This window comes from Phoenix dactylifera, chromosome 11 (assembly GCF_009389715.1).
Source record: "Phoenix dactylifera cultivar Barhee BC4 chromosome 11, palm_55x_up_171113_PBpolish2nd_filt_p, whole genome shotgun sequence".
Classification (NCBI taxonomy): domain Eukaryota; kingdom Viridiplantae; phylum Streptophyta; class Magnoliopsida; order Arecales; family Arecaceae; genus Phoenix; species Phoenix dactylifera.
This window is the reverse complement of record NC_052402.1, coordinates 8,312,902-8,329,985: the sequence shown is the minus strand read 5'-3', so window position 1 is coordinate 8,329,985 and position 17,084 is coordinate 8,312,902. Positions and strand designations below refer to the sequence as shown.

Here is a 17,084-nt window from a genome sequence, read left to right as displayed (position 1 = left end):
CATGCAATATGATATTATTAATATTTTTTATCTTTTTTATTAAGAATAATTGAATTATCTTTACTAAATTTTGATTATTTTTATTAAATTTTTATTAAATGCATATGCTTCTAAATATGCAAAATTACATGAATATCTTTGCGAAGTTGCTATTTGTGTGTGTCCTTATAATTTTTTTTGCGTGTCTATCAGTAGAGGCATTTTAGTTATTTCAAATTTAAACTATTTATTTTTTAACGATGTTAGATAGTATAGATATATATATATATATATATATATATATATATATATATATATATATATATAAAATATACCTACAAAATAAGTATTTTATGAATATATATATATAAATAATAATTTTAAAAATATTTATATAATTTTATATATTTAGCAGAGTATATATAAATTTTTTTTAAAAAAATTATAATATACAGGGAGCTAAACTCTTGCAAGAGTTCTAACAAACGGACTTGCAGCCCATCCATCGGACAGCGAAACTCTTTCTGTGTCTCGGGGTAAGAGCGAGAAATACGCTTTTATCTTTATATGCAATATTTTTTTTTTTTTGGTAAATATATTATATATGCAATAGTTTTTAAGAGCGTTGCCATCAGCAAGCGTGGAAGGAAATGAATTCCACTCTCCTCTTACGGCCGGCCATTCGTACTGTTGCCACTGCCAATAAGACGCTTCAAGTCCCAACCTTTCAAAGCCGCAGAAAGAGCACCATCTCGTCCCTGATGGCCGGCCGCGACCCCAAGCCCACCGCTCCGACCATCGGGGGATTCCTCGCGAAGAAGCCCTACGAGCCCCCCTCCTGGGCTTCTCATCTCAATCCCATCCCCTCCCACACCTTCTCTCTCGGTCACGTAAGCCCTTCCCCTCTTCTTTATTTCTAGATTCTAATCGACTGCGAAATGTTTGTGGTGCGAATTCGAGGCTTGTTTGGAGATTGGAAGCCGGGAAATCGGAACCCGAACCGAAGCCTGAAAGGTTTCGGATTTATCGGTGTAAAAAAGTAGCGTGCTTGCTTTTGATTGAAAAAAAATTGAGAGAAATATATGGTTTGGGGCAATCAGGATGATTCTTGAGATGTTTTCCCTGTTATTCTAAAAGTTGTTCTTCGCCCGAAGAAGAGCAAAAGAGAAGAAGGAAGTTGGAAAAACTGGGGAAGGAGAGGCGATGTTCTGCTTTTCATATTATCAAGATATAATTTGGAATGAAATTGTTGGAGAGAAACGATTTTTCTTTTGTAACGAATCAAAAGACACTTCAGATTGTTATCTTGATTTCAAATAAATTTGGTTCAATTTTCTTGTTAGTCAGGCACCATAACCTATTCTGTGTTAGACTAGGCATGATACACTGCCAGAAATTAGATTGAACAAGGTGACGCGTTGACGCTTGCTCATGAATGTGTGCGTGTTTGTATGGGTGGGACAGGAGAGAGCGGCATGGCGTGGAATTAACGTTCCCTGTGCAGAGCAAATTTGTCCCAATTTTGGCATTTGTGCCAAAATGCATGGGAGATCATCTAAATCGATGGTTCTCATGCATATCTTGAAAAATACAGGTAGTCTGAAATTCAAGTGGTTTTGATTGTTCACAATGATGGACCAAAATAACCTTATGTTTTCTTATGGGTAATCATTTGTTTAAATGGTCTCTAAAATCGCATGGATAACAAGTCTTTAGAACGTTTAGGATCTTGGATACAGGAGCTCTTGACATTGCAAATCATGATAAATGGCCCTGCCATACTTTTCACCGTAAGGCATACAATAGAATTCATTCCCCATACACGCCACGGTCATGTTGGCGAGCGAGGACCATTTACCTGATGTTGTACATGAACTTGGCCTGTATGCCTTTTTAATACTTGCTTTTGCATCATTGTCATGACTAATCTCGACTATATTCCTGGCTTCCATAGAAAAATTTGTTAATGTATATGTTCTTTTGCTGTGGTTTCAAGGTTCAACCTCTTATTTATAATTATCTTTTTCTGATCATCTGATTCTTTACTCATGCTGTTTGGTGACTACATCAGCTTCCCACTCCAATTCACAAATGGAACCTTCCCAATCTGCCAGAAGATACTGAAGTGTGGATAAAGGTATTCAACAGATTTTAAGAGGTCAACTTGCTTTCAGTAGATATCCTATAAATGTATCACTTTGTTTTGTACGTCCTATGTGTCTTTCAATGTTTGTTGGATTGGTGTCATGTATTATTATAGTTATTTGTAAACTGACGAGGAATTTGGATTATATAGCGTGATGATCTTTCAGGAATGCAATTGAGCGGGAACAAAGTTAGAAAGTTGGAATTCTTGATGGCCGATGCTGTGGCTAATGGTGCAGACTGTATTATTACTGTTGGAGGTATTCAAAGCAACCACTGTCGTGCGACTGCTGTGGCTGCAAGATATCTGAATCTTGACTGCTACCTAATACTACGCACTTCCAAGGTGACTCCCTCGAAGTAAACTTGCAGTTTTTTTATGGCCAGAAGGATGTAAAGCAGCAAGCTAAGATGTTGATATGCCTATAATTTCGACTTTTTAGCTGCAAATGATTGTTTCCTCTACTTTTACAGGTTCTAGTGGACAGAGATCCTGGTTTGATTGGCAATCTCCTAGTTGAGCGATTAGTAGGGGCTCACGTTGAACTTGTATCAAAAGAAGAATATGCAAAGATAGGCAGTGTGGTTTGTCCCCTTCTGCTGTAGTGCTGTTCTCTTTTTAATTAAACTCCCTACTTCAAGAAATCAATTTTTCCTTAGTCCTCCTATGACCAGAAAAATGGTAATTCCTTATCATCAATGAAGCCGCACTATTTTATCTGGATCTATGTTACCACAATCTATATATCAAAATGAATGTGCCTCCTGCAGAATATTAGTGGTTCCAGCTTATTATATTCCAAGAAGAAATTTATACATCTATATCGTATACTATCATAATCTTCCATTCTACTGTCGTAAATCTAATTCTTTTATCCAGATTGCGGCTTTCCATTTTCTATCAATTGTGCAAGTCAATACTTTCTTGATACTTAAGCGGAAAGAGTCCAATGTTGTGCTTGTTGAACCTGGGTAGGACTGTAGGTCCTGCTTGAGCTCATACGAGATTACATTTTATTAAGAATCCATATTGTGTTAGGACAGGTCAAGAGCTCGACTTTGCAATGTCAGAGAATCTTTTTGAGGTTCTTCTTTGAGGTGGATTTGCAATCCCCTATGAAATATTTCTTCTGTCCACATAAACCCATAATTAGGAAATCTACTATTAACTCAATTTAAAATCGAATTCTTAAATGATATAATCTTGCTTTTATTTTTCTCTTTGATGACATTTGATATCTGAGAGTATAGTGCTACTTCCAACTGTGAAACACTGAAACCTTTTTTTTTTTAAAATTAATTTACAACTAAGTACACTATTAATATACGAACCTCATTCTCTTAAAATTCAGAAATATCTGATCTCTGATATACATTGCTAAATGTTTGAACTTTGAATCCTACGTTGCAATGCTTGTTGGATATAACATGAATCTATTTTGAATTCTGATTCTCATATTCTTGCGAATCATTTGTCAGGATGTTCTTCATTTCTTATGTAGATAAAGTTTTCAACTTTTCATGGAGCCTAAACATAAAATGTTTGATTTTTCAAAACTCTTATCCTACTTAACCTATCTAGTGCCCCTAATATGCCACTTCCCTTTTTCCTGTTCCATACTCTTGTATTTATCTGTTATATTTATCTTGCATTGCTTATTTGCCTCAACTCACTCCTAGCAATTCAAAAGCTATATGCAGGACTAAGTAGTGAATCAATTGAGTTTCAAAACCACTTTAAAAAGGGCATTATTAATGGTCAAATTTATGCATAAATGTCTCCTCTGATCTGAGCCTTTATGAAGACTTAAAAAGACATTGATCATGGGTTTGCTTCTTATCACTGGTTGAAGGTTCTAGCACTATTGAGCTTATGTTCCATTTGTTTTTCAATTGGTGCATTCTGAACCAGCTTAATTTTGTTAGCTATTGTACAAAACAAAGCACTATAAGATGCCATAATGCTTCCTTTCCAATTTTCAGATGGACTGCGAAATTAAAGAGTATGGATAACTGTTTTCAATTTCTAATCTGCAGTCTTTGTTTTCTATGATAACCATAACCATACCCATCAAGCTTTATTAGAACTGTTCAGTCCGCTTTACAAATTCTTCTTTGCTGATCAAGGTTCCCCATTCCATTACAATTACGTTGGTGTATAACAGATGGCGCCCTTCTGGACCATCCATTTCATCCCAAAATAGTTGTGTTATGTTTGTTTTGTACCAAGGACTCATCCTTTTCTCATTAGTCAAGATTTTCGCTGATCACATTTTACAGAGTCTTTTTGTCTAAATACCAATTGAACTGCAGGTTCTCAAATTTGGTGTTGTATTCTGCATATTGTTTTACATTTTTAATGTGCTGCAAATTGTATGCTAAGGAAGCATTTAATTTCACCGATATGACTAAAGATGCTGATAGCTAATCATTGATGAGCTATATTTAGTGTCCTCTTGACTGATATTTAATTATTTGATCAAAACCTTATTTCTTCAGTTGATTTTATAAGTTCTTTTATTTCTTATTCAGGAGATATATCGCTCTAATTCTATTTTCTATGGGCTTAGGCTCTTGCAGACTTGCTAAAAAAGAGATTATTAAGTGAAGGGAGAAAACCTTATGTTATTCCTGTTGGTGGATCAAACTCTCTTGGAACATGGTGAGCTAAGTCTAAATTATACTTCTTGCAGTGCCTTTTCATCATTCATATACACAGTTATTGCTCATAGTGTGCAACTACATTTGTGGTTTGGCAAGATTGACTGGCTTTGCTTTATATTTTCCATGCACTTGATATAATTTTTTAACTCTTGAGTCTTTATTTTCAATGGGATGATGCAAATATAGTATTTCATAACTGGTGTTTGTAGGAGAAGTTTAGCTGTGCCAAGCACCAATAATCTATTTATCTGCATCAAGAAGACACTGTCACATGGAGTTCCAATAATTTTATATATTTTGTGAAAAAATCCAGATATTCATGTGCATCAGCTTAAATGGAGATTATTGCTTATAGCCTCAGAAATTGCTGTTTGTGGGGTTGTAATTATTAATGCTGTTGGGATATGTACATGTCTTTCAGATCATATATCAAAACAATTAAAACATTTACAAGGAGATATAAGATAACTTATAAGTCAAAGGTGGAAGAAAGATGAATTGTTCCCCCGATAATTACAAATAGCACCCAGCTAGACTTCATTGCATGTAGTCTCCCATAATAGTCATAAGAATGTATTGGAATTTTATAGGTGTCTAAAAGACTAAAAAAACATGCATTAGAATAGATAATCTACAAAGGTGTAGTGTATATGTGAAAGATGCTGCCATAACTGTACTAGAATGCTATTATATTGTAGAATTACACTAAACAAGTTTCTATGTAAAAATCAATAGAAGAAAGCTCTTAAATGAATTAATTTATCATTTGAGATCCATTCTGTTCAGATGATATAAGAATTATATCTTCTTGGGTTGTTTTCTATAGATACCATCGTTTTGTAAGTTCCTTCTTATGATTATGATAATCCATGTACTTGTCCATGTCTAAATTGTTCTTAACAGGCCCACTTAGAAAGTGTTTTTTTTAATTTAACTTATCATAAATAATATATAATTCCTTCATTATCTGACCAGTAATATAATGAATTCTTTTGCGGCAAGTATTATATCTTAGGATATTAATGGATCATGTTTTAATTGAGTTGATAAGTGTACCAGTACATAAGTGTGTCTGCCATTAATAGATAGTAGATCATGCTAACCATAAGGTGTTTCTTGTGTTACTTCGTGATTTCTTAAGGTTGGTAACGTACTTCACTTGTACAGAATTAGAATAAGATTTGGTCAAGGACTTAATTTATGTATCAGATGTTTCCAGTTCAGATTGGAAGTTCCACTGTTTATTTTGACTCAGAAAATAGACTGAAAAATAATTAGTTAAAGTTGGGAAAAACAATTGTGATATAATTGGTATAAAGTTTAAGCCTTAAAATTAGTTTTAGGAGAGTAGCTTTCTCTGAAACTGGATTCTTAGTTCAGAATGAGCTAGAAATATGAGTGAGTTAGATATAAATTATACATGACTAGGACTGCTTACTAGTCCTTGGAAGTTGTTCAAGCCTAAGAGGTACTAAAATATGGTAAAATTTTCTTGAACTCTTTGAATGGACAAGTATATATCTAATTCATACCTGATTCTGATAACCCCCGAAAAATGGAAAACAAAAACCTGCCAAATTAATTTGCAACTTATTCTTTTAACAGTGGGGAACTTTCATCTTTGGTTTCTACATTTTTAAAATGGTCTTTCTTCATATGGGTGTCACTTTTGTTAAGTGAAATTTCCTAACTTTTTAGTTACAGAAATACAAATATTGAATCCGATTTGGATAACTACAATATCAGGAGAACATGAATCAGCTGATTTACCTCTGAATTGGTAAAGATATGACAATGTACAAAAAAATGTACTTGAATGAACTAAGTCAAACTGATTTACTATTAAAGTCAGAATCGAATTATGCACATGATGTGGTTCTAACTACAGTCAATCAACTTGCACCAATTTGCATCAAGTGATTTAAACCAGTTTTCCCAACTGTGATATGCAAGTTGCTCTTATAGGGGATAAAAAACTTTCATCCTGAGTTTTTTTCTGACTTTTGGGCGACACCAAGTCAGGGAGACTATCAAAAGTCCCCAGAAAAATGCCCCCTGATATGTGCCATGTCAGCAGCCCAATATATGGTGCCCCTTGACATTCGAGTATATGTGAGCAAAACATAAATCCTCCCCCCCCCCCCCCCCAAAAAAAAAAAAAGAAAAGAAAAAAAAAGAGAGAGCTTTCAAGTTTCGACAGTACTCCACGAATTTACAAATTATCACCTCCATTGAGAATGCCGCTGAGGTTGAGTCAATTACTCTTTGCGATAACTTTTTTCTGTTTCATTTCTCAAAGGTCTTTCTCCTTTTGGGTTTTGCTGTTGTTAGGTGACAATGTGATGTATATGAAATAAGTTGACCATAACTATCCAGCCTTTCCCAACTATTTGGGGGTCAGTTTTATGGATTCTCATTGGCCTAGTATTCCTATTTAGGGCCAGTATGTTATGAAATAAGTCATGCTGTTGGTTTTGCCAGGCACCTATATATTGATTACAGTATGAATGTACAGACCCATTTAATGACTAATCAACTGCCTTGATCTTATTTGAATAAATTAATATTCTAGTTGCATATGTACATGTTACATAGTACAGGAATGCAAGCTCAAGATTAACATGTATGAACTCTTCCCCCCCTCTCTCTATTATATTGTCATGGATCGTTTTATATGCATCTCATGTAAAGTTATTGTTTGCATTGTCAATTAGGTAGTTTGGCATATTCTTCCTCAGCCAATGTTGCCAATATGTCTAAATCGCTTTGTCACTTACTTCGTATCTGCTTATTACGTTTTCTAAGTCCACTCATAGATGATAAATAAGTGTTGCATTTTCTTATATGATACGACTAATAAATAAATGCTCTTATAGGGGCTACATTGAAGCAGTAAGGGAGATCGAGCAGCAAATTCAGACAGGTTCTGGTGAAATCCATTTTGACGACATTGTTGTTGCCTGTGGCAGGTCCTGTTCTGTTGTTTTATGAATTTCAGCAGTCCTCTTAAGTCTTAACTCTTACATCATGATCTTATTGCTACATGCTGCTGACTTTTTCTATCATAAATACACCATATATCTCTGGAATTGCTGACTGTCAGACCCTAAAAGTGGCAGTCCAATGTCCAAACTTGGCCAACATTTCTATTGGCAAATAGGAGGTTTACAAATCCATGCCCAAGTACTTATCACTTCTTGGGTCGTAATTGCTATCTTATTAGGTTCAGTCATCATAGCTGTTCGAAATCCACAAACCATTCCGACCGGAACTTCCCCCATCGGAAAAACAGAGCAGTAACAAGAAAGGGAAGGCATCAGTGAGGGAAAGCCGGGGCCCCCATACTTCGAGTAAAGCTGAAAGCACTACTCGAAGCAGCAGAAAGTTAACTTTGATGGTCCAACATCCACTGTGCAGATATTTTAAATCTTTTGACTCATAAGGGACTAAAAGAACTTAATCAAGTCGTTGACAAAGTTTTCATGAGTGCTATTAGTGAGAATACATATCTCATATTAGGAATTTAGTAAACTTGCAGAACAAATGAACATCAGAAGTGAAAAGAAATTGAAACAAAATGTTTGCATGAAATGGGACTCAATATATTTGCTGCTTGTGTATGTTGTATTAAGTTTTGTGCATTTACTCATGCGACTGAATGTGCATGATTTTATATATTGTCTAATTCTTGAACAATTGGAAAAACATGAAAAAATCTTTCAAGCTTTTTTAGTTTTTTATTATTTAACCAATTTTTTTTTAGGACCAGTAATCTCATGGAGTTTGGCAAACTTCATGTCACTTGGTTATAAGGATGGAAAGTTTAGATCTGTTTGCAAGGTCAATGGTAGAACAAGTGCAAGTGAAATTTAGCAAGTATTGGTGTGATTACTATATGCTAATAGATTATTGTAATTGTGGATCCTCAATGCTGTTATCAAATTTGCTTTAGTAAAGAATTTACTGTAGTGAAGACATTTTCAATGGTTTTGATCATGCATGGGTGTAAGAGAAGGGGTTCAAGTTGTATCTTTCGTGCGAAAGAATGATTCATCTTCTTTCACGACGTCAACCATTCGATCATCCAATGTCTGCTTTAAGATCTGTGCAGGCAGATGGAAGAAAATATTGGAGTGCTTTGACATCTGTGCAAAGCTCGATCCAACGGTTGATGTCGTAAAAGAAGATCAATCATTCTTTGGCACGAAAGACAACCTAAACCATGGAATGCCGTACCGCCGGTACGTACCGGTCCGGTCCTAGACCGGTACCGGAACCACAATTTCCGATTTTTTAGCCGAACCGGCCGGTACGAAGCCCGTACCGGCCGTACTGGTCGGTACCGGTCTCGTACCGGTGGGAACCGGCCGGTTCGCACCGGTACGATTTTTTTTTATAGAACCACAGCGCCTCGCGTTGTGGTTTTTGAAACTACCGCGTACCGGCCGGTACGGTACCGGTACGGGCCGGTACGTACCGGACCGGGCTGGTACCGTACCAGTCCGGCCGGCCACCGGTACGCCGACCGGTACCGGTACGGCGGACCTTGACCTAAACCCTGTAAGAAGCTTTATGATCTATATTGGCTCTTCTTCAAGTCTTGGGTGTTCCAGCTTGTTGACATGGATAACAATGTGGATGGTCCATGTGCTATGTTATGGACTTAAGATCGTATGCCGCTTTCCTTAAGAATTTATAAATTATGTTTTTAGAGATCAAATAGACAAATGTTATCTTATGTTGCTGTTCAAAGTTCAAACTGGAGCTTGATACTTTGTTGCCCATGGTACATGCTGAGTATTTATAAACTTTCATGATGTCTATATTAACTAGCATGTAAAGTTAGATATAATTCCTCCACTTCTGTTTGATTCTTTCTTCAACTTTTAGCACTTAGGACTCTCCTCTTCATTTCATTAGCAAAGTTAATTTACCTTTTTCCTTCCTTTCTATGTCTGTTACTTTTAAAGATGAAAAGCGTTCTTTACTAGTCCATGCGATCGTCTAAAATCATATAGTGCAAGTCAAATATTATTCTGGTTCTTTTAAGTCACAAATCTGTTTTCTTGCATCTCCTACCATTTCTATTGAGCTTTATAATTTCGTCATCAATTTCTTTTTTCATATCATGTTTTTACAAATTCTGTAAAGATGCAATTGAAATTCTGTCTAAAACCTAAGCTTATATGTCATGTTTTTAAATTAACTTGCAGTGGGGGAACAATTGCTGGCCTTTCTCTGGGATCAAGATGGAGTAATTTGAAGGCAAAAGTATATTGTATCGTTGCAGTAGTGGTTCATAGTCATGAAACTAGATTGGCTATGTACTAATTAATGCTTTATGGTCAGGTCCATGCCTTTGCTGTTTGTGATGATCCTGGCTACTTCTACAACTTTGTTCAAGGTCTGATTGATGGACTTAATGCTGGCATTGACTCACATGATATTGTCAACATTCAAGATGTGAGTGACAATCTCAAGCTTTTTAATGACCTTTACATGTTTCCCATACTTCTGAGTTATGTGGTTTCATGCTGCATCCTCTTCATTCTGAAAAATGGGTATATGCACATGTTCTCTGCACATATACATATCTATAGTGGGTTGAACAAGCTGAGCTTCGGGCTATTGGAGTGTCTCAGTCTTGCCTTGCTTATATCAGAAATGAAGAGGAGTGTTTGAAGAATTGGCTCAATTTGGCTTGAGGTCAAGCTAACTCAAGCCCACGAGCCACTGATATGATATGCAAGCCATCCACTTGGTTCATTAAACAGTCAAGCCTTAAAACATGACCTGAAGCCTGGTTGGTCCATTAGCATCCCTAGCTTTGGACATGAATCTTTTTAACTTTACATGTTATTGATGATATTACCCTCTAAATCCCACCCACCCCCCACCCCCCTCCCCCAACCAAAAAAAAAAAGAATCATATACTTTAGATATTTGTTGCCTATGCATTGTGTAAAGATAATTTATGTGATTTTATACTGTAACTGAGAATTGACACCATTGATTGTGATATGAACATCTTAAAACAATATTCAGATTAACATACAAAGGATTTGACTTTATCTAAACTGGAAGTATTGTCGATTAATATATTTAGGCACTTCTACACTCTGTATATGCCTGAATTCCTAAATAAATAAATCAGACTTAATGATGTGGGTACTCAATTTAGATGGCTCCTCAGGTATTTTGCTTGATAGAATTTGGGTTACATCTTGTGAGTGTTAAAGTGCATGGTTGATCATTAATTTGAGAAACCACACCATAAAACATGTTTACAGCATTTTTTTTGTCTGAAAAGCAAATTCTTTGGAGATTTATGATCTATGCTGTGTTATAAAGCTAGAGCACCAACATGCATGGTAGGTGATATTTTGAGAATCCTCGTTATTGATCTCGATCCACACATCTGAAAGACACAAGGGGCAACGTTCAATGAGCTTGGATATTCTAAACAAAAAAATATTTTCAAGTCACTGTATAATGCCACTGCATAATCCATCTTTTGACAATTTGGGGCACAGCTTAGAAACATTGTTTAAACTTGTTCTTAAGGCACTCTAAATGTTTGTAGATTTTGATGAACTGTGGCTTCTCAACTGACTTGTCATGTATTTTGAACTAATCTACTAGCACGCACGCGCACTCCCCCCCCCAACACACACACACACACACACACACACACACACACAGAGAGAGAGAGAGAGAGAGAGCACTCCAAGCTTCCAGCTGCAAAACTATGAACTTCGGTCCAAGTAAAAATTGAAACTACTCTTGTAATTGTGATAGGAATTGTTGCTTGATAGCTATATAATATGTTTCTTTTGATGGATGGAGCCCATGCTTGTTGAGATATACTGTATCATAACCTGAAACTGTTGTCAACCATTATAACTTGGTTAAAATAAAAGATAACCGAGCATTGCTAATGTTTGGCATGCATAATGCATGTGGCAGAAGAATGATGGCTGTGATTTTGTTTTGATCTAAGTTTTTCTTCCTACTATATTATGTAACCAAAAACACTCACTTTTGGCTGGTGCATTTACCTTGTTGAAAATAAGGTCGGAATTGTACCAAGGGGAGTATAACGTGCAGATGGTTGAGATGTCTTTGTTGCACACAAGTCAAGCAGTTTATGTTATAAATACCATGTATGGGCCATAACCACCCATGGCTCTCTTTTCCAGTTTGGGTTTTTGTTAAACTTTTAAATTACAGACAGCCCCCAAAGGCTATCTGTGCCAGACTGATATGATGCCAATGCTGGTACATATTGGCACTGGCATGCCAAACATTGGATAAGCCAGTTCTGTGCTAATGTTGTACGTCAATGAGGCCTTGATGGAATATGTTTCATGCCATATTAACTATGCTGACCAGCGCTTCAATCCATGACGGTCATATTTGACTTTTTTGTGCTTTTCACCGAATAGCATATTAAATCTTAAACTCGAAAATAATATTATACTAGATGAACAGTTAAATGGCTGTTATGACTGTTAACACAACATCAGTATTGATCATGACATAATGATGCCCTTAATGATATTTCGTCATTACATTATGATAATAACAGTGGTTTCCTAAAATTGGTGTTATCGTCATTATTCAAAACCTGGTAGTACAGACATTAGCTCCCACAGGCATTGGATCAAAGAGATAAATCACCACATGCAAATGCATAACGCCTTCGTATACGTCAAAGTAATATTTGAACTACTTACTCTCTGTAATCAAAAAGGATTGTAAATGCAATTGTGCCTGGAAAAAGGAAGATCTTTCAAAATTTGAAGCTAAAATTATTTTGAATACTGAACATGTCTAGTTTATATAGTAGCTTTAGTATCATTTGTTTCTTTGAATTTTCAAATCAATGCAATTGTCCGCTTGTGAGAAACATAATTGCTTGTTAGGTTTAGTTCTAAAATTCAAACTGATGTCTGATTCACTTCTATTTTCTTGACAGGCCAAGGGCTTAGGGTATGCTATGAACACCAGTGAGGAGCTTAAATTTGTTAAAGATATAGCAGAAGCAACAGGGGTTGTTCTTGACCCAGTTTACAGGTGAAGTACATAATTATCAGACATACTTAATTTTTGTCTTAATATTTTTTTTCTTTTTAAGAAAGTGATGCAGGCAAACAGTATCTTGTCATCAACGCACCACTTACCGTACAGAAAGCTAAAGCGATAAGGGCACTCCTTAAAGAGAGTTATTTTGCTATTTACTGTTTATCACAAACTCCTAGGGATAACTGAAAATGTGAGAGAAATTTTACCTGAATTATGTACTGGCTCATCCGATTAAGACAAGATATAGATCTCTTCCTGGATGATAAGATACCACTCAGTTCATGATTAACATCCATATTCATCCTTCCAAACCCAAGCTTAACATGATGAACCTGCGGTCATCAGATCATTTGAGACATGGAAAATTACCAACCCATGTTATGCTTTTTGGCATCCATTCCAAGAGAAGCCTTCCAATGGAATGCTCTATAATGGAGCTGAACAAGGGGCAGTTCTTGAGCTAAAAGGTGATAACCAGATCTAAGACTCTATCTAGAAGTTATGAAGAAAGAGAACTATGATTCTATTTTGTCTTTTTATAGGATATCTATAAGGAAATACTTACTAATGAAATCTTGAATTAGATGAACAAATAAAGCTGTCGTGATCAATATTCCTTCAGCATTACAATTGGAAGCATTGGGCCAGGAAAACTTTGTTGTCTTGTTGTACGATCCATTTGGACTAGTAAACTAGCCTTTTACTATCAAAATGCACAAACATGTTGAACTATGAAATGGATCTAAATTAAATATTTTTGGTGAATGAGGATCTATAAGGCCGACCCAACACAAATAGTTCGGACAAGTTTTGATGGTTATGCTATTATGAAAAAACTAATACAAATCTATTCCTCAGAAAGTTATGATCTCTGTAATTATAAAGCAAACTCAGGGGTGGGGCCATATGTCTCCACCCCCTTCCTTTTCATCTCCATTCCCGCATACATCTATGGGCTTGTTTCTGGAGTAGGACTGTTTGGCATGCCTCTGATTTCCTATGTACATTGCTTTTAATTTAATACCCCTCCATACTCACTCTAAAACGACTAATAATAAAAAAGCACACAAGATTGAATCAAGAGTATATCTGTGAAATCAACTCCAAATAATGTTGATTATTGGCATAGTCTACCGTACCGCTCGGTATGGGGTGTACCATACTGTACCGGGAGGAGCCGGTATAAAACTTAACTTCAAGTTGGTACAAGCCTCGTACCGCTCATACCAAGATATACCGGTCCGTACCGACCGAGGCATGTACCGGTCTGTACTGAGGCATACCGAGATAAAAATTGAGAAAAAAAATTTGAGAGCTATTTCGATACAGGGGTGTACCATACCGTACTGAACCGATAAGATACCAACACGGTAGCCGCACTGGGATTGCGGACCTTGATCATTGGGATCAACATTTTATCCATCAAATGCTCCCTCTTGATTTAACTACCTGCATCAGCACGTGCCAAAATCTAGTCCTTTATGAAGAAAACTCACCCTTAGTGTCAGATATTAGTTGAAAAGATTTATATAAGTACTAGACTTTCAAGAAGTTATCAGCCAACTGATTTAGCTTATAAGTCTAAACTAGGTTGCAAGTCAGTATATCTGTTGTTTCTAGTTTTGCATGTTTCAGTGTAGTATTTTGTCCCTCCTATGGTCACTTCTTCATACTTTTGTTAAAAGAACGAGAGAGAGAGAGAGAGAGAGAGAGAGCCTCCTAAGGTCGCTTCTTCATACTTTAGTTAAAAGAATGAGAGAGAGAGAGAGAGAGGGGTCCTGGGGTTTTCTGCTGCTGGTGGTGGGGGTTTTAGGGTGTGACGTTAGAGTTGACAAGAGATTGGCAGCTTGTTTTAACAATTTTTTGGCATTAGCCATTTCAGACTTATATCAAATTGGTATGGTATTTTCATTTAATGGATATTTGGACATCTTTAATCTGCATTGCCCGACCCCTCATCTTTGCCAAGCGTTTCCAAATGTATCTGCTTGGCATAGGTATCCAGAAAATATATTTGTATGTATGCTTGTATCTGTCTCATACAGCCATAATCCTCCATGTTTAGCCAAGATGAAATCTAGAGCCCTGTCCAGGACTTTAGAGTCAAATGGATTAGTTTCACTTTTACCCAACATCACAATCTCTACCAAATGGAATCTATCATTGGCTCGCATCATTCTTTATCTCTAATGCAATTATTTTTAAACTGACTTGTATGCCTAACATAACATTGTGTTTCAAACATACTCCAAGAATTACTGTCATTTGTTTCTGATGACAAACCTTGTAATTTATGACCGTCCTCCATTACAAGTCACTAGCTTTGTCATCTACATCTAATGATTCATTATTCTTACAAATTAGATGTTATACCTAATTTATTTAAATTTTTTATTCAATGAAAGTTTTAACAAATTTCGTCCTATACATGGACAAACCAAGTCCTGGTGAAGTTCTGAGACTACCCTAAAAAAAAAAGGTTCTGAGGTTCCTATAAACCTGCTGAACGATATGTATATTCTTTGATTTGTAGTGGAAAAGCTACCTATGGTATGCTGAAAGACATGAGTGCTAATCCAGAAAAGTGGAAAGGGCGGAAGGTTCTGTTCATACATACAGGCGGTCTCCTCGGGTTGTACGACAAGGCTGAGCAAATGACATCCATGGTGGGGAAGTGGCGCAGGATGGAGATAGATGAATCCATCCCACGTAAAGATGGAGCTGGGAAGATGTTCTGAGTGGCCGAGTCTCGTCTCCTTGGAGCTAGTTTCTTGCAAAACAGCCAAGACATCCAGAAAGGCAGACAGCTACTTGCCATCGATCATCATGAAACTACTGCAATTTAGAGGGAGCTGCTGAGGCTGCTCCTAGTGTGAGAATTGTGATATCTTCCTTTCAAATAAATAAATTTTAGATGCTTTATTAGTGTGGAAAATTTATGGGAAAAGAACAGCCGTTGTAAGCTAATTATCTTTACACAGAATTGCAGCCAGATGAAAGATTGCTTGTAACTAGGATTAGCAAACAGGTGATGCAACAAATACCTACAAATTTAAAATCAGGTTGCTAGCTATTTGCACAAGGTTGATATAGGACTGTTAGAGTAGCATCAAAGGATTCAAACCTGCAGTTGAATAATATTTTCCAAATGGGGATGGTCAAGGTTTGAAGACAGGCTCAGCTATCCGATTGAGAATATATACTGCTGCAAGAGTAATTCAGTTCTGAAGAGAGAAAATGCTGAAGATCACCCATCACGGTACTACTCGGATCACTGCTCGCATCGCCGGTCTGATGTAGCAATTGGTGATTGGCTGAGCAGCGGACGGGGCTCGACTAATGCCAACGCACCAATCCGTGACTGCCATGCCAGCTCAGTGAACTCAGCAGTGATCTAAATGGGTGATTAGTAGAAGTACTATTTGAAGAGAGCAGAGCATGGAATCTGATTGTGCTCTGAGATGAAGCCAGTTGAAAACAAACAGCTGCAACAATCATGAGTTCTTTGAAGGCCAGTATCTTGAGATATCTTGGTGTGTAACCGATGGCATTTTAACTAAAACCTCAGCCAATATATAGCAACCAACAATATCATATTATTGGGCAATCTAGTAAACATTAAATTAACTGCAATTTGGGGAATTTAAATTTTTTTGAAACCTTTTAGAATTGATTTTAATATTTGGTACAATAACTTCATATAAACCAATACTTAAGAATATATTGGTTATATTAAGCATGAGATAAAAGGCTAGTATGTTCTATATATAGTACAGATGAAAATTCAATACTACGCAAGCAAATATTTTGTCACCATGATAAAAAATCACCAATTTTTCTTCAACATTAATGCCAGCTTCCACAAAATGGCTCTATAAAGCTAATTACCATGATTTTTGTGACTAACTCTAAACCCAAGCCATCTTGAAATGGCCCCTGATGCAAGTGACATTACAACCATGAAAGATAACTAGACAAATATTCCCAATCCAATGTGAGAACCAGACCTCCATAGACTATCATTTATATCTCAGATGCTAACAAATTAACATTATTAGAAAAACTAAGCCATATTAATCAGAAATCACCAGAGATACCCCCTTTGCAGCCAACCCACACTTTAGAAATAATAATAATAAGATGAGGATATATCACAGACAGGCATCACCCTTGTGAGTAGGTCTGTGCAGTTAGCAAACACCACTGGTCTT

The 17,084-nt window shown here is 36.4% G+C and overlaps 1 protein-coding gene across 1 annotated transcript; it reads left to right on the top strand.

The window, feature by feature from the left end:
• The first annotated feature begins 626 nt into the window (after positions 1 to 626).
• LOC103706771 (putative D-cysteine desulfhydrase 1, mitochondrial) lies at positions 627 to 15,950 on the top strand. Its single transcript, XM_039131472.1, has 10 exons — positions 627 to 869; positions 2,051 to 2,116; positions 2,276 to 2,470; positions 2,599 to 2,709; positions 4,695 to 4,786; positions 7,665 to 7,757; positions 10,002 to 10,059; positions 10,138 to 10,251; positions 12,767 to 12,864; positions 15,407 to 15,950. Exons 1-10 carry the CDS (start codon positions 630 to 632, stop codon positions 15,609 to 15,611), a joined length of 1,272 nt encoding a protein of 423 aa, XP_038987400.1. The 5' UTR covers positions 627 to 629; the 3' UTR covers positions 15,612 to 15,950.
• The last annotated feature ends 1,134 nt before the right edge of the window (positions 15,951 to 17,084 follow it).